Raw genomic sequence first — 23,546 nt, forward strand, 5'->3', positions numbered from 1 at the left:
AGGAGTTCCTGATTGCAAGAGGGCGGTTCGTGGGTGATGCACCCTGGAATCAGGCTTCCTCCTCTCTGGTTCCAGGTGCATCACCCGAGAACCGCAGCTGCCAAGTCACCACAGCTTGGCAGCTCCTGCGCTGAGCATCTGCCCCTGTTGGTCATTGTGTGTGATAGCTACCGGTCAGATGGATGGACGGTCGCTTAAGCTTTTGTATATATAGATTTATTCCAATACTGCTGGCAGTATGAGAGAACAGCAGGTCCTCCACAAATCTGCTCTGCAACCCCCACCCCCACCCCCATAAGCCAGTTGCTTATATAGGGTAGGAAAAAGGATTACATGGGGAAGTAGGGATTACAGGCATGGGGAAGTAGGAGGTTGGGGTGGGACTCCATTGTTTGGGCAACAAGGTTGTCTGTCAATCAATCTTTCCATGATAATAGGCAGTTCTTGGATGAGAATGGACTGCATTCCAAGGTTGACTCCCAGATCCAAGGTTGACTCCCAGGTCCCAGGGGCGTACAACTTCCAGCCAGGTTAGAATGTCCTTTCTTTAACCAGAAAAGGCAATCATGGTTAACAGAGCATGATTAATATTTCCCATAGCCAGCCCTAGCCGGTTTGGCTCAACGGATAGAGCATCGGCCTGTGGATTGAAGGGTCCCGGGTTTGATTCCACATGCCTGGGTTGTGGGCTTGATTCCCAGTAGGGGGCGTGCAGGAGGCAGCTGATCAATGATTCTCTCTCATCATTGATGTTTCTATCTCTCTCTTCCTTCCTCCCTGAAATCAATAAAAATATATTAAAAAATATTTCCCATAACCATAACTAGTACCCAATATTCTATTTTTGCTCTTAAGAGCCCTAGCCAGTTTGGCTCAGTGGATAGAGCGTAAGCCTGCAGACCAAAGGGTCCCGGGTTCAATTCCAGTCAGGGGCATGTACCTTGGATGCAGGCTCCTGACCCCAGCCCAGGTCCTGGTCAGGGCTCGTGCAGGAGGCAACCAATTGATGTGTCTCTCTTACATCAATGTTTCTCTCTGTCTCTCCCTCTCTTTTCTACTCTCCCTAAAAATCAATGGAAAAATATCCTCTGGTGAGGATTAACAGCAACAACAAAAATTTTGCACCTAATGAAGGGTGAGGATTAAAGGGGATGAGAGGAAAAGACTAGAGTGAAGACCAGAATGGGGAGGATGTTGCCTAATGCCAATCTGTTATCTTTATTTCCTGACCAAATTTGACCCTTTGATGTATGTGGCTCTTCCATCCCCACCCCACAGGAATGTTTATGGCCTCCCTAGAAGGGAGGGCCTTTCAGTCCCTGACCTGAGGTGTGTCATTCTGACCGTGTCTCATAGCGGAAACTTAGCTCATTCCTTTGTGTCCTCTGCACTCCTTTAGAGGAGCTGGAGCTCTCTCAGCTCGGCAGCATGTTTTCAGAGCGGTCAGTTGCCAGCCTGGGCAGTGAGCTGTGGTGGAGGGAAATACAGTGGTGGGTGTGGAGGCTGGAAAGGGAGAGGGAACTTCGCTGGGGCATCCCTGACACTCAACCATATGGTGACATGAGTAAAACCCAGGGAGAATCACCCTCCTTTCCCCAATGCCCTCAAGGTCCTCCCTCTCTCCTAAGCTCCAAGTACAGATCCTTTTATTGGAGTCAAACTCCAGGACAAAGGAAGAAATGCAAATGGACACTAAACACCTGGTCAGAAAAGCCAATGAACATGGCAATGAGATACTGAGCAGTTTGGCAACTTTAAGTGTGCATCATCTAGCAGTTCTGGTTCTAGGAGTGTATCTTTAGGAAACAGTTGAATCAAGATAAATGTGTGAGGATATTTTTGAATCACTGATTATAAAAGAAATCACTCAGAAGGGGATTGGTTAATAAATTATGGAGCATATCTAGGCTGCAATGTCATATAGATTCAGGAGCCTAAGGAGCCCGCAGCCTCATGATTTCCTTAGTGTTTCACCAACACCCATGTGGTCCTGGCCTCATGTCAGCCCCTGACATTCATGGTAAAACCCCTGACTTCCCCTGCTATGGGGGTTGGGGATGATTTAGTGAGGAGCTGTTTGTTGTGGAGGAGGATGGGGGTGGTAGCCTAGACAAAGGAGGAAGCAATGGAGAAGAGCATGGTGGTTGGATTCAAGTGCAAATATACAAAACAAAGCAGGGAGGAGGACTGTGGTGAGAAGTTGTGTGATCTTAGCTCCTCCTCGCCTCTGAGCTTCCTCTTCCAAACAGAGATACTGTCCACTTCACAAGGGTAAGTTTGACAAGAGCATTGGTTTTGTCAGATCAGAATTTGAGTCTCAGGTCTGGTGTGTACCAGCTGTGTGACCTTATTCAAGTCAGTTAATGAGAGATTGTAGCATTTATTGAGTGCTTGCTGTGTGTTAACCAATAGAATCCTCTCCAGCCTAGGATACTTACTCTTATTTTTATTCCAGTCTACAGCAGAGAGGGAGTCATTTGTCCGAGGTCCCAGCCAGGATTTCTCTAACCATCACATTACCTTAACTTTCCTGTGCGGAAAACTGGGATAACAATAATACCCACAATTTCCTGTGTGGTTGGAAGGATTCAGGAAGAGGCCTGGCAAAGAGTAGGTGCTTATTAAATTACTAGAGGCCTGGTGCATGAAATTCATGCACTTGGGGGCAGAGGGGAGGGTGTGGGGATCCCTCAGCTTGGCCTGCGCCCTCTTGCAGTCCAGGGAGTGGGCCTAAGCCAGTAGCCAGACATCCTTAGCGCTGCCACGGATGCAGGAGAGGCTTGTGCCACCGCCACTGCACTTGCCAGTCCTGAGCCCCACTCCTGGCTGAGTGGCGCTCCCCCTATGGGAGCACACTGACCACCAGGGGGCAGCTCCTGCATTGAGCATCTGCTCCCTTGTGGTCAGTACGTGTCATAGGGACCGGTCATTCCGCCATTTAGTCGATTTGCAAATTAGCCTTTTATTATATAGGATTATTAAAACTGTTATTATAGTCTTTGCATTTTCCCAAGATTTTGAAGGGAGCAGGCATCACTTGCACAAATCCTTTGCATTAAAAAAAAAAAAAATCTGCCCTGACTGGTTTGGCTCAGTGGATAGAGAGTCGGCCTGTGGACTGAAGGGTCCCAGGTTCGATTCTGGTCAAGGGCATGTACCTTGGTTGCAGGCACATCCCCAGTAGGGGGTGTGCAGGAGGCAGCTGATGGATGTTTCTCTCTCATCGATGTTTCTAACTCTCTATTCCTCTCCCTTCCTCTCTGTAAAAAAATCAATAAAATATATTTATATATATATATTTAAAAGAAAAATACTTAATACAATGATTGGATTTTGTTAGGAGTCACATTATCCCCTGAAACACAAGAAATGATAAAGTGATTACAGAAATAATTTGTTTCTCTCTCATAGATATTTCTGACTCTCTATCCCTCTCCCTTCCTCTCTGTAAAAAATCAATAAAATATATTAAAAAAAAAAAAGACCTCAAGTGAGGGGTCTTTTACTGCAGCTGCCAACTTCTCCGAGGTTACTTGGGGCGTGACCATAGGGGTGTGGCTTAGAAGGAGGGGCGGAGCTAAGAAGGAGGGCCAGACTGGAGGGGCGGGGCCAGAGCACCGGAGTTCAGGCTGGGGGCGGGGCCTAGAGAGAAGGGGCGGAGCACGGGCCGGCGGCGCATGCTCGGTGGCACGGCCCACTCCACCGCCGCGGCCGCCGGCGCCACCGCCCACTCCGGGCTGGCTCGCGGCGGTCGTCCGGGGCGCAGACTACGGCTGGGGTGGGCGAGCGCACGGCCATGGCCCCGTGGCTGCAGCTCTGCTCTGTCTTCTTCACTGTCAACGCCTGTCTCAACGGCTCGCAGCTGGCCGTGGCCGCGGGGGGCTCCGGCAGAGCGCGGGGCGCCGACACCTGTGGCTGGAGGGTAAGGAGAGAACAGCGGTTTTCTCGCGGTCCCCGCGGGCGCAGCGGGCGCGGCGCGCACAGGTGCTCGCGGGCGGCGGAGCTCGCGCGGACTTGCTCGCTTTCTGCGGGGTCCGCTGCCGGGCCGGGGTCCCCCGCGGCTCCAGACCTCCTTCCCTCTCGGGGCTCGCGTCCGCCAGCCCCGGCTCGGATGAAAGGGGCCGCAGACCCCCGGCTTTGTGTTGCTAATGAGACGCGGCCACGGGCCGGGGTCCCGCTCCCGGAGGCGGGCGAGAGGGGCGCCCGGCGGCGGGTGGGAGTAGGGCGGCGGGTGGGAGAAGGGCGCCCCATCTTTTGTTCCTGGCCCGGTACCTCCGACGCCTCAGGGTTGTGCTCCCCGGAGCTGGGACCCTCCGAGCTGTCCGGTCGTGGGGCGCTTTCCCGAGCGGGAGTGGGCGTCTTCCCCGGGCTCTGCAGACTCGCGGGACTGCCAGGAGCGGACCCCGAGCGCCGGGGAGGGGTGCGCCCCCGCTCGCGGCCGCTTTGTTCCTTCTAGTCCCGCCGTCTCACTCCACTTTCACACCACCCCCGACTCCTGACTTGCTGGGACATTTTGGTTCCCCATTCACCCCTTCATCTGCGAATGGTCTCGCGGATGATCCCCGCCCCACTCCACGCCGCAGCTTGAATTGAGGATATTTTTCATCGCCAAAGGGAGGCAAGAGTTTGTCCTCTCGGTCAGGTGTCCGAGACAGCACTGGAGAGGCGCACGCGTGTGCTTGGAGCCGGGTCCCTGGAGCCGAGCGCTCCCTGGGTGCTGTCGGGGCGGACGGGCACAGGGTGAGGGCCTGGGCGCACCTCGGCGCCGCGGTCCCGGGTTCTGGAGGCTGCATCCATCTGCCCCGTACCTCCCACGGAAGCCAGGGCGGGCCGGCTTCAGGGCAGTCACAGCCTTCAGCCTTGTGTAGAGGACACGGGCTGGGCTTTGTGCTCAGGCAGCTCTGCTCCTGTGCAGCCATGAGCCTCAATTTCTTCACCTGGAGAATGGGAGTAAATGGGCATTTCCTACTTTCCCCAGCGCTGTTGCTCCGAGGGGTGGGTTGACCCACAGCTTCTGGAGTGCGCTGGGGGCCTCAGCACTGTCAGAGCCTAAGACATGACACCCCCTTAGGGCCACAGGCCGATGCCTCTCGCTCACTTGCCCCACATCCTGAGAAACACAGTGTGGAAAGCCAGGTGTGAGCCAGGCAGCTGGGATGTCTGTAAACCCCAGAGCTGCACTATGAGACAGCCATAGCCTGTCGTCTCACAACCCCCCAGTGAATATAAACCTCCTTCCTGTTAGAGTAAAACATCACATTTTCTTACTCTCTCCCATTTTAATAAAATACCATTTTTGTGTTTTTATTTAAAAAGAAATAGATACCAAGTTTTCTTCAGTTTCCAGTTTTAAGTTTTCCTTAGAGCTATCTCATGTTGATCCTCCTCGGTTTTTTTGGATTTGGACTGATAGTTGGCTCTTGAATAACAGTAACAGCATCCCAGGCATTTTATGCCCGGATTTCATATGACGGCATAGGTGAATCAGTCCAATTTCCTGTTTTTCTGCAATTGCCCAAGTGGCTTCATGTGTCAGGACACAAAGCTTGTGAAGTTTTCATGCGGTGAGGAGCCAAGCCTGTTCTCTCTTCCTGCGGGAATGTGTTCTCTTCCCCTCAACCTGCACCCCCACAGAATTCATGGTGCCCTTTCCCCAGGGGCCTCACCTTTATGCTAACCCCCTCCTACCACAGCTTCTAGTTGGGGCTCCACCAGAACTTTCCTTGGGTCATCTTCGTCCCCTTCTTTTTTTTTTTTTAATATATTTTATTGATTTTTTACAGAGAGGAAGGGAGAGAGATAGAGAGTTAGAAACATCGATGAGAGAGAAACATCGATCAGCTGCCTCCTGCACATCCCCCACTGGGGAAGTGCCCGTAACCCAGGTACATGCCCTTGACCGGAATCGAACCTGGGACCCTTGAGTCCGCAGGCCGACTCTCTATCCGCTGAGCCAAACCGGCTTTGGCTTCGTCCCCTTCTTGATGAGCATGGAAGCCTCTGGGCCATCTCCAGGTTCCAGGCTCTTCCCGACCTGCACGACTCCTTCCCTCTTGGACTTGCCTTTTGGTGCATGCGATGGAGCCACCAGCTTTCCCTGACCCAGCTTGTCTACCTGCCCTCATATCCAGCTTCCCAGCCCCTCTCACCCTGCTTCCTAACTCCTGTGCCCTTTTTGCTGCGAAGGCAGGTTGATCCTGCGATGCCTTTTTTCTCTGAGAACCTGCTTGGCCTAAGACTCAGCTCAGGTGATGCCTCCCCTGAGAAGGCCTCCCAGAATGCCATGCCCCTTGCTTTGCCTTCTCATGCAGGTCCTTGCACTTTGGTTCTCACCAGACTACATCATCTGCATTTGTTCACATCCGTGTCTTCAGACAGTTTCTGCCAGCAGGCACCTAACCTCATGTGGCGGCCTCAGCCTGGAGCCCTGCACATCGTGGCTGAACCCTATTAGACTCTGCTAACGCCCGTGTTCAGTGATAGATTTTAAGAAGTGGGGGAGCGATCAGAGCAGCAGGCTCCAGTGTCCTCTCCACCGCAGGCTCAGGCACATGCTCTTCCTGCTGGTGCTCCTTCTTGTTACACCTCAGCCTCCCCCCTCAGCTCCTTCATCACTTCCTGCGGGAAGCCTTCCCTGCTCCCATCTCTCTAGCTAAGTTCTTCCAGAAATTTCTGTCAAAGGACTGGCCAGTAAGTGCTGGTGTACAGGGACCTGTGTATTTGATTCATGTCTGAGTCTCCTACCCGATAGTGGGTGTTCAGTCCACAGACAGATGTTGGTCTCAGTTCTGAGGTTGCTTCAAGCATGGCTGGGGCTATGTGAACGTAGACGACTGAGGGCTGACAATGGGTGATGCAAACAGGAGCGGACTTCCCACGGGTCCAGGCCTCACAGAACCTCAGAGGGGGACAGCGGGGTGGAGAGTGCGCCCTGAAGGAGGGGCGTGACCTGGGGGCTCGAGAGGAGCGAAGCGAATAGCCCCTTGATCTCCAGGAAGCATTTGTTCCAGGAACTCTTGCCCCTGCAAGAGTGTGTATTTTCCCAGGACTTGTAAGGTGACTGCAGCCAGCTAACCCTCCCCTGGCAGCTCTGCTAACACACCCTTTAGGGCTGCTCTCAGAGGAGCCGGCCTGGTTTACGTGGTCAGATTTCACAACCTCCCCATTATTAGCGGTGCAATTAAGGGCCGATACCATCTTGAACACAGCTCGGTGTTTTAGAAATGAGCTATGGGCACACTTCCTCCACTACTTAACTAAAAAAAAACCTCTTAGGGCCCTTGCCAGGTAAAGTTGCTCTTTGAGGAATAAATACACTTTCCCCCAAAGCACCAATTTGCAAACTTGTAGAGGGGAAGTCTTGCATTGTCATTGACACTGGGTCTGAACTCATGCTCTTCCATAGTGAGATGGGTCTGTTTGTGTTGGGTAACTTTCTGTCAATGACTTGTGCTGAGGCTTTCCTCCCCCTTTGTCTTGCTGAGTGTCTGAGGAGCCTGTTTATGGAGCAGACAATTAGGAGTCTTCTTCTGCAGGTTTTAACTTTAGTGGCTTTTCCTGCAGTGGGGGAGGAGAAACATCGCTTACCTTCCTACCTAAATGGGGCACACCTTCTCTGGTCTCTTAGCCTGGAACACAACTTCTAGCCCCAAAATGTGTGCTGCTTCAGGAATTCAGGAAGCTAGAATGCTGGCATTGTCTTTACAGTGAAGTGCAAGTTTCCCATTTAAGGCAAATACTTCATCTCAAAAGGTAGGAAGGAATAGGGTGGTACTTGGAAAAGCAGAGGTTCCAGCTGGTTAAAATTTAGGTCCCTGATAAAGTCCGATCCAAGAACTCTCCTTGGCTGTGGGCCCAGGCATGTTTATTTGATTCTGAATTGGATGCGTTTTCATTCACTTGCAGCTCAGGGCTCCCAAGCCCACATCTGGTCTGCCTGTCCCGGGGCCATGTTGTCCGTGTTATACATGCTTGTGTGTCCCTTACTGAATTCTTGATTAGAAGGGACTCAGTGCTGGTTGACACATTTTTTTTCCAAAGGGACGTTTTTTATAAGTACGATACTTCTTCCGACCTGCTCTGCAGTGTTAATTGGGAACCCTCCTGGCCCCCGTCCATCTCTCTTGAGCAGCCCTCCCTTCTCTCCCCACTCGACCCCGAGCCCCTGCAGCGCCCGGGGCATTGTGCTAGTTATTAACTCGGGATGTAGCTGGGTGAATGCGACCAGCAACCACTTCCGAACAAGACTTCTCACTGTGAATCCAGAGGCTTCCAGCATCAGGATTGCCTTGGAGCTAGTTAAAATGCAGATTCAAGGTGAATGGGACAAGCATGGGAGTGAGGTGGAGCCCAGGAATTGGCATTTTAACAAGTTCCTCTGATGCTCCCTCAAGGATGAGAGACATTGCTTTAGGGGACAGGCTTCCAGGATCAGGAGAAAGGGGAGAGAAGCCACATCCTAAACGTTTAAAATCAGTTTGGGAAAAAAAAAAATCAGTTTGATTCTAAATCATTTCATTGGGCTTAGAGGTGAGAGTGGGGACTGTGTCAGAGCCCCGGACAGTGAAAGGGGTCAGGTTGACTGTGGGAGGACGTGGGGAGCCAGCGGGGCAGGGCATCCCCATTTGAGTGGGTGCCTCTGGCCTGGGGTTGAAGAGGAGGCCGGGAGGGAAGGGGACCTGACACTCCCACTGGGTTCCTCCCCAGAACAGCTGGCCTTGTCTGGAAAACAGTCTCAGGAAAGAGTCGAGCAGGATCCAAATCATATTCTCAGCCGTTCAAACCTCACAGACGGGTCCCTGCAAAGGAAAGAACTGCTAATGCCTTTTTAAGTCTTTATTTTAAGTTGGGTATTTTTCAAGCTCCATTTGGCCTAAAATGTGGTGTTGTGTGTGTGTGTTTTTTAACATTTCAAACCCTCTTTTCCCACATTGGTCACTAAACTTTTACATACCCTGCCCCAGCAGATGGCTGCTGCTGCTGCTGGGGCCACCCCATCACAATTAATTGTCCCTTTCGTTCCTCCTCACTGCCTGTCGCGCCTGCCTCTGATGGATAGGTTTGTAGGCTTCTGGAAGCTTGGGCCCCCACCCTTGATTTTTAAGGTGGGAACTTCACTGGCTGGGGTGGGGCAGCTCCATTGGAGCCGACCTCTCTCCTGCCACGCTAGCCTGGCAGCTGAGATCTTTTCCATTTTGCATTTGGAGGGTCTCCTTGCCTCCAGCAAGCCCAGGGGGCTGTCTGTGCTGGTGCTGTTGGGCCCCATCTCCTGGTATCCTGGCTGGCCCAGCGGGCGGGAGGCAGTGTTTGTCTTGGCTGCTGAGTCCTTCTGAATGGGCCTGCCACACGTTTAGGTAACTGATGGCCCAGCAACACATTGTCTCCTCCAGGGCCCGGGGCCTTTGAAGCTCTTCCTGGTGGGAAGTAAAGAGACTATTTGCTCTATTAAAATGCCTTGGTATTTCCTCTGTTTAACCACAGGCCACTTCCTTTCTGCCACTCTAAACCCCGCAGGGCCACTGGCTGATTGAAAAGACACAAGCCCAGGAGTGATCACATCCTATTGAAACAGATAGTCTTACTGCAGATGAAAGCTGGGGCATGTCTCTAAGAAAACAGATCTGAGGGGGAATCCTTGAGATGGCTCCGGACCTTGCTCAAAATTTAGCCCGTTGACGTAATTCACACTTGAAGTTCTGAATGCACGAATGGGTACTTTTTTTCTTCTTTAAAGAAGGGAAGCCTAAATTGTCATCAAAGTAATGTATGTTTTGTCTGCATATGGCAGATAAAAATGATTTGATCAACTGGATTTCTCATTGTGTAAGCTGGAAACTCTGCAGTGTCTGGGAAGAGCATGCTGTCTGTTCACAGACAACCGTGGGGGCTTGCTCCCTGCTTGCAGACTCCGTCTGCTTGGTCTCATGTGCTCAGAAGTCCAAGTAGGAAGTTTGTAGCATAAATAATACCGAGTCTATCTCCAGGGAGACTGGCCCTCATCCTTTCCCAAGCAGTATCTTAAAAGAAGGTTTAATTAATAACAGCAGGCAGGAAACGAAAAATTGAACAATTAAAAAATTACCTAAGTAACAAAGATTGGAAATTTGAACTCCATCTGTATCTTGTTTTTATCAAGGGGCCTAAAAAAGGAATAACTAGTTAGTTTCTAATGGAGACTATTATTTTAACATTTACAACTCCATTGTTCGAAGTATCTATGATAAAAACAGCTTCCCTTTTCTTTGGTTCCTTGTTTGGAAATGTTGGGGGAAGGTGGATGTAGCTAATTAAGGCTACAACATTTATTTAAAGGGGGGACTTAATAGGTACCAGCTGTCCTCAACAAATCACTAGATGGATGACAAAATAAAGATGTGATGTGAACACACATGTAATTCTCTTCTAAAACGGAAGTTGCCCTATAAATTGTCTGATTTAATAGCGCAAATGAAAACTACCTCTACTGTGCACTTTCTAGAAGCATTTGTTTTATAGTACACCTAATGGTAACTGTCTTATTTGCATAAGGCTGGTACCTTAAGAATTGAAAGGGCAGTAGATGGCAAGTATTGTTGGGAGTTGAGCAAATTGTAATTTTATTGCATGCTTCTTCATTCTAAACTGCTCTAATAGACATTAATCATGAGGCTTTTCATGAAAAATTACTACTTTGTAGGGAAGCTTGCTTGAACTTATCAGAAATACCATATAAAGTGGGAAGAGCAACTTTGAAAAGGGAAGGGAAATTAATAGTATTCATTAAAATGTTCAGATGGATATTTACATCTCACACGTTAAGCGAATACTTTAAATGAATCCTTTTGAAATCATAAGGGATTCGACTTTAAAAACCTAACTCTTTGGGTTTAGAAAGTACTTTATTCTCTTGAAAACTAGGAGTCTTTCCAAGTGTTCTGTTTTGTCAGTTTTGTAGACCCCCCCTACCTCCCCGTTGAATGGTAACCCTTTTAAAAAAAATGCTGGCTGTGCCCCAGACTTCTGTTCTGGGATGGACAGTTTTACTCAAGAGGGGGAGGGTGGATGGGGATAGAAGGAGGGTTTCCTTGGAACGTAGAGGTCCATTTTCCTGAGACAGGCCATATGGTTTAGAAATTTCTCTGTCGTTTTATTCTGTCCAGGTGATTTCTGGTTTCTCCTCTCCTGAAACGGCCCTCCTTTTATCTGAGGAAAATGCAATGCAGTCCAGACCGAGTGCAGGCGCAGCAGCCGTTGTGGGCCCTGCTGAGTGGCAGTTGATGCCCATCTTCCCCTGCAGCGGGCCCGTTTGCTCTGGGTGGGGCACAGGCACTCGCACGGTTAGCATTCATTGTAACTGCGCAATGCCTGAGACTTTTTTGGAGTGAGGAGGCAGGAGACTGTTGCTGGAGCAGCTACTCTGTGTCAGGTGGTGGAGCGGTTCTGCAGTGATGGCGAGCCAGGCCGGAGGCGAAGTCTGGCTTTTTAGTCTGTTCCTCAGTTGGTTCCCAGTAACTCTGCCTTGCTTGCCTTGCCTCAGTTTCCCCTGCTTTGGTGGAGGCCCACCTTTCTCTGTGAGGCGTTTCCACCACCAGTTGGCCTCCCCATGTGAATTTCACCTGTTCCACAAGGCCCACATTTAGTCAAGTCAGACCCACCCCCCCCCCCCCCAGCATGTTTCCAGAGCTGGTGAGGATGCATCCAGCTGTTGGCAGTGATGTGGTGAAAAAAGCAGCGGGAACTTGATTTGTGTATGAAGGAGAAGCGTAATGTGGGTGGTTTAGAGGGTCAGGATGGCTGAAGTCAGGTCTGCTGAGGGGACATGGAGCAGGGCCTCTTGGTGAGTGGAACCAGGAGGAGGGGTGACAGTTTGTTTTTGTTTTTTATTTTATTTTATTTTATTTATTTATTTTATTTTATTTTATTTTTTTTAATATATTTTATTGATTTTTTACAGAGAGGAAGGGAGAGAGATAGAGAGTCAGAAACATCGATGAGAGAGAAACATCGATCAGCTGCCTCCTGCACACCCCCCACTGGGGATATGCCCGCAACCCAGGTACATGCCCTTGACCGGAATCGAACCTGGGACCTTTCAGTCCGCAGGCCGACGCTCTATCCACTGAGCCAAACCGGTTTCGGCTGTTTTTTATTTTTATTTCAGAGAGAGGAAGGGAGAGGGAGAGAGCGATAGAAACATTGATCGGCTGCCTCCTGCACGCCCCCTACTGGAGATCAAGCCCACAACCCAGGCCTGTGCTCTGTCCTGGAATGGAACTGTGACCTGGTTCATAGGTTGACGTTCAACCAGTGAGCCACACCGCCTGGGCATGAGGTGACAGTCTAGGCAGAAAGAGAGACGTGGGCAAAGCTGGAGGAGGGTGGCTCATTGGAGGGCAGAGGGACAGGAAAGTTGAAGATGGAGGTTGGGACTAGTTAATGGGGGTTCCGTGAATTTGCCTGCACGTGCCTGTTAGGAATGGTGAGGTGCAGCTCGGACAGTTTCTCCGGCACATGAATGGCTTGTTAAGAATGACCTGCAGTGACCATTCTTTCATTCAGCGAGTATGTGGTGCTTTCTATGCGATATGGCCTGAGTAGGGTAATAAAATACCAGACGTCACCACTCTATTTAAATAGCAACCCCACTGCTCCTCTATCCCCTTTTCCTCACTTTACTTTTTTCCAGAGAACTTTTCACCAGGACACACACAGTGCTTTCCGGTCTGTCCGTCTGTCCCTGCTGCCTCACAAGGTCAGTGGCAAACACCTAGTAGTTCCTCCCTCTCTGTTTCTCCAATAACAAAGTGCTCTGCAGGGAATTGAAATGGGCTGATGAGAGCAGGCTGAACAAGTGGGCGATCCTGGGTGGCTTCTGTGAGGAGGTGGCATGTAAGGCGAGCAGTTACAATAAAAATTTCCTCTGAAGTTGTAGTCCCTATGTCTTGTTAACATTGGCCATCATGTTGCATTAGGTGCTGAGAATAGCATAAAAATGGGCACTACTTCTGCATTCACACCATAGATTATGGGACAGTGTGCCCCACACTGACTGCTGCTGGGCTGCAGGGAGTGCTAGAGGCGTGATTGGGGCCAGCGTCAGATGGGAGTGCACTTTGCAAATTGTCTGTTGCTTGAAGAGGATATTTGGCCTGTCCTGATTGCTGCCTTGCAGATGAGAGAAGCGTGTAAAAAGTTACTGCTAAGCACCAGCTAAGCATCCTGGCTGGGACTGTGTGAAGCCACGGGAACGAAAGGGCCCGCCCTCCCTCCCAGCAGCCCTCAGTGGGCAGGCACACTGTGCCTCATTTTATTTCAGTCCCCTCTTGTGAACGGTCCCTCCAGAATCAGAGATGCTCTTTGCCTTCTTTCCGGGGCTGTGGGTTTGCCGGCCAGCTGTGGTAATGAGTTTTTGCCTGGCTTTGATTTTCATGCCTTGCCTCCCTGTGGGAGGAACTAGATATTTCTGATCTTACCTCTCTGCTCATATTCAGATCCAGCCAAGCAATCAGTGACTTCCCGAGCTTTTTGTGGGAGACTGTGGGAAAAGTCCTGGTTGGCTGGCTATGAATTAATGAAATCCTTAGAAGCCTTCACTAAAGATAGCTCCTGTGGTTTAAAAAAATAGCATTGTCTTTTTAATTTGAGAAAGAGGTCATGCAGTTTTACTGAAATCAAGCAGAGAAAATGTAACATCTGGTCGAGCTGCCCGAAGACTGCTTCAAGGCGGGGCAAGAGCGGTGGGTCCCCAGTGTCCTGCCCAGCGTCCTGTCGCCGAAGGTGACTGTCACCCTCCTATGGCTGCTTCTCTCATGCTCTCCTCCTGTGTGAAGTCCTGGAGAGACAGAAATTCTATCCGATATCTTTGCACTTGAACACATTTCCCATCTACTGAACTTCCTTTCTTTTATTTAAAGGGCCACAGGTTTCTTTTAAGGGGATAGTTTTTGAGTTGGTCAAGACTAGTGTCATCATTGCTTTTATCTCATTAAATAAATGATGGGTTGGATAACCCGGGAGAGCTTGGGCAGAAGGGGAGGTTTAAAGAGCCGATCTAAAAAGTTTTTATATTCGTTGGAATTCTGATAAGAGGAGAAAGAATGACACATTGCAGAAGAGTTTTAGGCAAAGGCATAAAGGGGATTTTAAAGGGACCTATGACTTTTTAAAGAGCAGTAAAACATGAATGTCTTAAATGTCTGCTGTGTGTATATCTGCCCAGTGAAGTGAATGTTATAATGTTTTTATATTTATCCTGGATCTATTCTGGATTAAGACTATATAATTTTCCTTGAAAAACATTGGTAATATTTTTGGGGCATACATTTTCTGAAACTAAACAGCAAGATGACGTTGTTCTTGCCCCCACCCAGACCGCAGCCAGCCAGCCAGTCACCTGTACCTGGGACTTCTCTGTACTGTACTGTCTCTCCTTTAGTTTGTATTCTGAAAATTTTCAAACCTGCAGAAAAGTTGAAAGAACAGCAAAATGAACACCAGTTCTTCTTTGCCTAGAGTCACGGGTTCTTAGCATTTTACCACGTGTACCTCAGTTCTCCTATTGTCCTTCATGATTTCATTTGAATCACATTCCGGATTCAGACAAGATTGCTGATTACCTTTTTTGCTTTTTTTTTAATTGTTATGTGAGGACATTTCTTTAATTGATTTTAGAGAGGAAGGGAGAGAGAGAGAGAAACATTGATCAGTTGCCTCCTGCACATGCCTCAACTGGGGAACTATTCTGCAACCTGGGTATGTGCCCTGATCGGGAATTGAACCCACGACCTTGCGGTGTGTGGGACCATGCTTCAACCAACGAAGCCTCCCAGCCACGGCCACTCATTATGTTTCGATGGCCTGTCTGCTTTATCTACAACAGCTCCTTCACCTTTTCCTTGGTCCTTTATGACATACACATTCTGAAGAGTCCAGGTCACTTGTGTAGACGGTCCCACAATTTGGATTTCTAATCGTTTCCTCATGATTAGGGTCAAGTTAAATATTTTGGCAAGATCCTTCTAAAGGTGATCCTGTGAGTCGTTGTATTTTAGGTATCAGTAGGTAGACAATATAGATGCAGGTATGGCAATGAGAAACATTTGGTTTTTCACCTTCAAATTGTACACAGAGACCTTCCTAATGAGTCAACCCAGTTTAGTCTTGTGTTGTCTTTTAAAAACAAACGAACACGATGCTTTACATTCGGCTTCCCCTCTTCCTAACTGAGGGTCCAGAAAGGTGCAGGGTGTCGTTTGTGCTGTGCTATAATCTCTCTTTCTTTAAAAACCATTTGAAATGAACATTGCTCTCTCAAAATTAGGAGCTCTGTGTCTCCAGAATGCTTCAGGCGTTTGCTGTTCACGTGGGCTTGTTGGAGACAGTGGTCGATGTCGCCCTCAGTGACTGGGAATGAGTCCCTCTTAAAACCTCTATTTGGCCGGGGCAGGTTTACGCTTGAGTGCTTCCTCACGCCAAAATTCAGCCATTTCCTTTGTGCTAAGAAAACATTGAACTTTATTTCCAGTAAAGGCCACTTCACTCAAAACATGTTCTCAGAGTCAGTCTCCAGCCTTTTAGTTCTGTGCGTGCGTAGCGCCTAAATTATTTTATTAGAGCCCCTTACAGACAGTTTCATTAGTTTAACCGGAATTACTATCTTCTACCTGATTACATGGCTTTTCTTTCTTTTATTTGTCCCCTCCCCAGACTCAAGGGTCAAAGACACGTAAAGTTAATATTGATTATTTTTCCAAAGTAAGTTAAAACATCAAAAAGCGACAAGTTGTTATTCCTGAGGGTACCAGGGAAACGGCAGAGACAAAACCCCCATCTTTTATTCATAAGTCCAGGAGGCGGCGAGGACAGGGGCGGGCCTGTGCGCCTGCCATTTGTTCAGCGTTCGGGGCCAGGCCTCCTCCCCTGCTGGCCGTGAAATGTCATGCCGAGATGTAATAGTGGGACATTCAGCATCCAGAGAATGGACCACAGAGGTTCAACTTCGCTTTTCATTTTCTTTTCTGGCACCGAGTCCCCGGTCCCCTCTGTGGCCTGACAGTGAAAGGCCAGAAAGCAGCACTCTGGATGCTGGCGGGGATGCGGGCAGCCCAGCCCCGTGGGTCGGGCCCTGTGCTGGAATGCAGGCCCGACACAAAGGCTGGGCCGGGGTGGGCCTCCCCTCGGAGGCGTTCAAGGTGCCTTTGCTTTGCCTGGTTTGCTCTGGTCACAGGAGAGAAAGTTCTTGTTTCCATGGCTCTACTCCCCTGGGTTTTGGTGGAAGTGCAGCGCGCCTTTGATGTCCCAAAGCAAGGGGTGGGGCTCTAAGGATTTCTGTGCGGGGGTGGGGGGGTGTGGGGGGTGGGGGGTGTGGGGGGTGGGGAGGCACTGAGGCCAGGAACTGGAGGCACTGAGGCTGAGAGCCTAAGGCTGCAAGCCCCCATCAGGCAGCATTTGCTAAACACGGCCTGAAATTTGACTTTGAGCAATAGTTCTCATTTGGGGGTGATTTGGGGAATCTCTGGAGACATTTTTGGTTGTCCCAGCTGAGAGGAGCAGACGCTACTGGCATTTAGTGGGCAGGGGCCAGGGATGTTGGTCAGCATCCCACAGTGCACAAGTTGGCCCTCCCAATAAAGAATTCTCTGGCCCATTTTGTCAGTACTGCTGAGGTGGAGACTCTGATTTAGGGGTCCCATTTTAGTATTTGAATTTCTCAGCTCACATAGCCTCATAACACTTTTCAATTTCCTTTCTGTTTAACAGAAGCTGCTGGTTCTATAAATCCGCACTCGGGATGAATTTCCATTAAACTCTCCAAGACATATGATTAAACTATTGTGGTGCTCCTAGAAGATGTGCTGTGAATGCAACTATGATTTTAAATGCAAAAGACGATTTTGTGTGTATGTGTGTGTGTGTGTGGGGGGGGGGCGGGGGATGACCATCATTTGATCAAAGTAGTATAACCTGTGCCTCTGTTTTTGTGACTCACTGATGGTCTGTGGATAACATTACATTTTTTTCAGCATGAAACCCAACACTTCAAATCCCTAAAGCAGTCTCAAATTTATGGTTAATAAAAGCATTTATTGTACTGGATGTCATCTGTTATATCACTCTGGGGCTAGAAACTGGCAAGCAGTGGACAGGAAATATTTTCATTTCAAATCGCTTCAATCTTATGGTCTAGGGGCAAAAGTGTCTGATTTCAGGAAAGCCGAGTTGAATAGCATAGTAATGAATGCATTTTTACTTGATTAAGCAGGCATTCTCTCCCTTTCAAACAATCTTCTCTCTTTGGCTTGGTGGGGCTAAATAAACATGTGATGTTAACCGATAGCATGTCTTATGTTGGCCATACTTTTCCTTTGATCATCTTAAACTTCTCGGTGTTTTTCAGGAATCCTCAGCAGAGCAGGAGCCGAGGGGGAGGTGGATGGCTGAACTCAAGTGTTCAACCTGTTTGTAACTGTTGTTTACTCTCTGAGCAGAGGTGGTTTTCTGAGATGATGCCAACTCTTCCAAATTCCCCTTTAAAAAATGGCCTTTGGTCCCTGGCCCTTGGGATCACGAATTTCGGAGGAAAAACACATTTTGATTTTTTTTTTTTTTAAGGCTGCAATTTTATTGTAATTTGAGTCCTGACCTCCTACATCCATCTGTCAGGTAAACAGGGTGAGGAGAGCAGCCGGGTGTGGCGGGGATACATGCAGGACGGGTACCTGGCCGCCCAGGCCTTTGCGTGTGTATCTAAATCACGGCTTCCCGGTGAGCTTCGGAGGGAGGTAGTTACTTCTGATGTGGCTCCTTTTTTTCCAGATGAGGACTCCATGGCACAAAGAGCCAGGAAGGGATTAGGGTGGGAGGCCACGTGACGCAGAGAGGCCTGTCTCCGCCAGAAACCAGAGCCAGCGCTCGTTCCCTGCCCATGCCCCCAGCGGCCAGGCTTGCCCTGCCTTCCGCGCCCCCAGCCTGAGATGGACTTCTGCCATGTGTAACAAAGCAACTCGTGGGGGTGGGAAGAGAGCAAGACTAGGTACCGGAGAAGGCTTTGCTGATAATCAAATTAAACGAGGATTAGGCAGAGGTTCCCTAACCTGGCTGATTACCAGAATCACCTGAGGAACATTCTTGAGTGGGGGTGGGTGAGGGGAGATTCCGGGCCTCACCCCAGACCTGCTTAAGTGGGATTTCCAGGGGAAGGCCAGGAATCTGAGTTTTTACAAAAGCTGCCAGGTTAGTGGTTGGCAGGGTTTTTGGGGTGTGGAGGGCGGGTTTGACTAAGGGGCAGTCCTAGGGAATTTCTGGGGATCATGGAACTGTTGTTTATGCTGATTGTGGTGGTGGATACACAAATGCATACATTTACACATTTACTTGTATATGTTTACACGTGAAAACTCATGGAACCGTACACCAACAAACGTCCATCCTACTATGTGTAAACTCAAAATGCTGCCTGGGTGAAACTGAGTTGTCACTTAGGTGTCAGACGAGGTGGCAGATGGTGCCTGGTGACCGCTGGGAAGAGTTGTCCAGCTGTGAGATGTCACCTGGAGCTGCAGAGGCAGGTGGGCAGGTGCTGAACTCTCCGACCAGCACCGTCCAGTAGAATGTCCTGTGGCGATGGACTGTCCTTCCCCACACAGTCCAGTAACAATCACTTGTGACTGACAGGTGGCTAGCACGACTGAGGAACTGAATTTAATTTACTCAAATGAATCTAAGTTTAAGTAGCCACATGGGGGTTGAGGCTGCCATCTTGGATAGCTTGCCCTTGGAAGCAGACATTGTCCTATCGGGGCTTTGACTCTGTGCCAGGTGCACCCTGGGCCCAGTGGTCCTTTATGCTTGAAAGACAATAGTAAGTCATCCCAAGAATTAGGCAAGACGGGAACACCGGAGGACGTGTGGGTTGGTAAGGACAGCGGAAAAGGCACCTTGGAACGAAGACTGACGTGGGACCTGCCCGGGCAGAGGACAGTCTTGCCGAGTGGAGGCATCTGCCGGCTTCCCCTGGTGCAGAAGTCAGAGAGCACCGGCTCTGGCCCCGTTCCTTGCCCACCTTCCCAACTCGTGGGTCTTAAAAGATGAGTGGTTAGCTCGGATGCTCTTTAATTGTGCTTCCATTCCCCTGAAGTGACAGGCTTTCCAGGAAGCCATTGGAGGGCCCAGGGGAGCGATGTACAGACCGGTTGGGGAGGTGTCTGGTCTGACTGAGGGTGAGCCTGGCCCACCTGCCTCTCTGGACGGAGTGTGATGAAGAACCTGCTTGGGCATAGCCTCCTCCTTTTTGGAGAACGAGATCTTACAAAAGGGTAACTGGGCACAAACCTCCCACTTGATGCCTAGAGCACGTGGCCCCGTCGTGGTTGGTGTTGAGGCACTCTTAGACCCCCCCTCCCCCATGGATTTACGCTGTCTTCATAGTGCTACTTTTCCCAATGCGTTATAAAAGAGGGAGGTGCCTTTTATTAGTGCGACCCAAAAGGAGAACGGAAATAATGTTCCAATTTGTAAACTTACTTGTTCTTCAATAAATTTGCTAAATGGGTAACAAAAAATTTCATGAGCTACGTACGAGCTTATCACTAAGGAGGTTTTGTTAATCTGGTTTTAAAATAGGACTTACTATTTTAAATGCCTTAGGCTTTCAAATTAGTAGAGCTAATTTTATTTTTATATGAAAACGTCACCTTTTGGATCACGGAGAGAAGGCCACTCTGAATCACAGCATATTTAAGCAGGGTTTCCTTGTGTGGCTCTTACAGACTGGTAACGTCAAACTAATGCCAAAAGAAAAAACAGCTTAATGGGCATTAAGGGCTGATTCTCCCACTCTTGAGCACACAGATACGTCTTGCTGTAGAGTTGAAATCACTGTGTTTGTTTTTGTTATGGCTATTTTTTTTTTTTTACTTAAACTTGTTTTCAAAGATATTTTCATGTGTTGACATGGTTCACAGACATGCCGCTTTTAGCGGCCACATGGTATTTTCATGTTGTGTACCCTTCCCTGCCCCTTGCCAGCTGTTTCCAGGTTACTGCTGTTATAAAGCTGCTATGAAATCTTCGTACAGATTGGTTTTCTGCCTGCCCCCCTCACCATGTTGGTTTGTTTGCTTGGCATGTGTTCCCCAAAGTGGAGCGAAGGCTTTGCAGCTCGTGCTGCCTGCTTACCAGCTGCCCTGTAGAATGGTCGAGACTGGGAAGAATTGTGTTTTGGGAAAAGGGCCAGTTTGGTCCACAAATTCTGACTCTACCATTGGCTACTATTTTTTTGTGACCTGGGGAAATTTCATCTGTAAAATGGGTTAATAGTTTATCTTTCAGGATTGTCTTGAGACCTAAGTGTGATAATGTCTTTAAGACATTTAGCTCTGTGCTTGGCCGCATAGCAATTATTTAGTGATTGATTCGTGGCCGTCTGTTACCAGAGGAATAACTGCTTATTTTCTCACAGCCTCAAAAATATTGACATTTAAAATTTCTATTGGCTCTGTTATTTTGGTGGTACATCATACTTCTTTCATTTTGGATTTATTAGAGAAGGATGGAATCTTGCTACCTGGTGATTTATCTTCTGAGTAAGTTGTAGTGTTTGTAAATCTGGTAGTATTAAAGGAAGGTGTGGATGAAATGTTGCTTAGTAGAGAGCAGTAGGGCAAATGTTTAAGTGAATAAACGAGGGTTTTAAAATAGGAATATTGATTGAGTGGATCTTTGCAACTTAACAACACATTATGAAAACAGTTAAATGTAAGTATTATTTATCATGGGAATTCTTTTTGTACCAGCAATTTGGCTAGCAAACATTTGGTCATTCATATATATATAATTTCTAAGGTCGATTTTGCATTGATTATGCATTTCCCATAAATAGAACATAAATTTTTCATAGTGTACTGGAGTTTTTATATATCTGGACATTGGGGTAGAAGCCATTCTCTTAGACTGTCTCATTTATGTTGGTGCCACACAAGAGAGCCGGGCATCCCAGACCAGCTGAGTGTGGCTGTGGACAGGGCAGGTGACCCCCCCTTCCCACCCTCGGTTTCTTTATCTGGAAGATGGGACAGTCAGACTAGAATTATTCTTAAGAACTTAGCAATGATTTTTATTGAGATAACTAGAACCTTTAATTCAGAGGGTTTCATTTTTCTTGCCTACCCACTCCATCTCCGTATTGAATTGATCACTTCTATTTCCACCCGGACTCTTGCCTCTTGCACTTGGGTATCTGCTTCTGATCTCTCTTGAGAAAGGTCACCTCTGTGTGGTCCTTTCTGCAGATACTTTCTTTTTAAAAAAATATATATTTTTATTAATTTCAGAGAGGAAGGGAGAGGGAAACATCAATGATGAGAGAGAATCACTGATCAGCTGCCTCCTGCACGCCCCACAGTGGGGACCGAGCCCACAACCGGGCATGTGCCCCAATTCTGACCGGGAGTCGAACCGCGACCTCCAGGTTCATAGGTTGATGCTCAACTACTGAGCCACGCCAGCTGGCCAGATATTTTCTAACGAAAGCAAAGTATTTGTCCTCCATATCGTTTTGAAATTTTAAAAAATTCATACATAGATTGCTTTGTTTTTGCAAAGTGAGCCCAGGGGCTCCCCGGTCATTGTTGATTTGCCTGTTTATTCGGAGCTGCCCAGGGTGTCCACCTGCCTCCATCCTTTGCATTTCCTGGGCATTTGTTCACCTGGTCAAGGGCCCTCTCGTATCACTTGTTTTTTAATGTGACATGACTGTTAATGATTGATTCTAACCCATTTAGTCTTCTGGGCCAGGAGCTTTTAGGGCCCCATCAATCACTGAATCCATAAACAAGGGCACTGCCTCAGACTCCCCAAGAGCTCAGAATTACATGGGGGTGTTGACAGTCCCGGAGGCCTGGACTGCTCTGTCAGCAACTGTCGGGAGAGGACCCGGGGTATGTGCTAGGTGGTGGCGGGGGCAGGAGAGAGGCAGCCACAGATAATAAGGACAAGAGGTCATCTGCATGTGGGTAATTGCTGAGATGAGAGATTAATTTTGTTACCCCCTCCCACCCCCATTTGCACCAAGCTCTTATTAGGAAAGCCGGAGAGGTTATGGGAGTGTTCCGGCCACACCCCAGCTCCGCACCCAGGGATTGCTGTCGCCCAGGTTCCCCTCTGAGTCTTCACCACCTGCCCAGGTTAAGGTGGTGCTGCCTTAGTGGGTCCCTTGGCTGCCATACGAGCATTTCTGGAAGAGCCTCATGAAAGCAGCCCCTTCCTCTGCAAAGGGGAATCCTTACCAACCTCAACAGACAGAGCAACGGACTCACACTTAGAAAAAAGGGTGTGTGGCCCTGCAGGGACCGAGGAGACTGCGGAGGGAAAAGCGGAGACGAGCTTTAAGGAGGTGAGGTGGAGGTTTGTGTTGGGGTCCCCTGATGGGCAGGAGGAGACAAGAAAGCCCGATAAGCCGTCAGGAAGATGGTCACCTCCAGAGGGGTCTGTGACATAGGCCAGAGCAGGAAGAGATGGTGAGGGGTTGGGGAAGAGGTCACCCATTCAATGGCCAGAAGGGCCTGCAGCTTGAGGGCCTCCAGGAAGGCTGACTTGATGAAGAGCCTTATCTCCAGGGGTCACGCCCTCTGGAAGCTCTGAGCTTAGACAGGAGTGATGACAGGTTGCCCCGGGAAGGCCCTGGGTGGTTGTAAACCAGTGCTTCCACCTGCAGCAGCAGCAGAGCAGATGTGCCTGGGGTGTGCAGCTTCTACATCTGAATACTCTCACCCCGATAACGCCAGGCTGTGACGGCCTTCCCAAACCTTCCCAACACCAGGGCGGGAGTGGGGGCCGCCTTGGCCTGTGGCTCAGGGGCTCTGCCAGAAGAACACTTGGACACCATACCTGGTCCGTTACGCTCACAAGAGTCTTTGAAGGTCTCCCCAGTGCCATTAGCTGGTGGCTCACTGAGTGCATCCGCGTGCTTTGGTGGCTGGGCCAGACGGCTGCATGAGGCTGGGAGGGTGGGCAGGGGCACCGCGCCTTGGAGTCCACTCCTGGCTGGGCGCTCCTTCCCCTTGGTCTGCCCTGGGCTGGTGGAAGCTTCCACCTTTGCAGAAAGCTCTTGGCTGGAAAAAACATCTTGAAATGGGCTTCGTATCAATGGAAACGGAACAAGGAGGTAAATGGGAAGGGACCCTTTCTCTGTTCCGATGCACCTCCTGTGCCTGTGGGTATAGACATATTTAACTCCAGATAAGTGGCTTGAGAGGCGCCAGTGTTCTCATTTGGAAATGTGAAGCTGGTAACGTCCAAAAGGTGCCTGTCCACTCACCAGTCATGGATCAAGTAACGTGTCTGTCACCTCCACCGGAATGTCCCTTCCTGGGCACTTCACCCTTATCTCGGTCCCCCTTAGACTCTCCCCCAGGGCCCAGCAGGCCTTGCACTCGGGCATCTGGGACACTCTGTGAATAAGGACTGGATTACCCCACTGAGAACAGATACCCAATTTACACATGTTAGGACTTTTGGTTAAAGGGGTTTTTGTGGGGTCAGCATTTTCAGGAGCGTGTGATGTCCAGAGA

At 49.2% G+C, this 23,546-nt stretch overlaps 1 protein-coding gene across 1 annotated transcript in view; it reads left to right on the top strand.

Moving 5' to 3' along the window:
• The first annotated feature begins 3,650 nt into the window (after positions 1–3,650).
• IL17RD (interleukin 17 receptor D) overlaps positions 3,651–23,546 on the top strand; it is a 60,364-nt gene continuing 40,468 nt past the window's right edge. The window contains exon 1 of the mRNA XM_081106395.1: positions 3,651–3,922. Within this exon, the coding sequence (XP_080962521.1) occupies positions 3,797–3,922 (126 nt within the window). The 5' untranslated portion in view covers positions 3,651–3,796. The remainder of the gene's footprint in view (positions 3,923–23,546) is intronic.

This window comes from Myotis nattereri, assembly GCF_964212035.1.
Source record: "Myotis nattereri genome assembly, chromosome: 14".
Classification (NCBI taxonomy): Eukaryota; Metazoa; Chordata; class Mammalia; order Chiroptera; family Vespertilionidae; genus Myotis; species Myotis nattereri.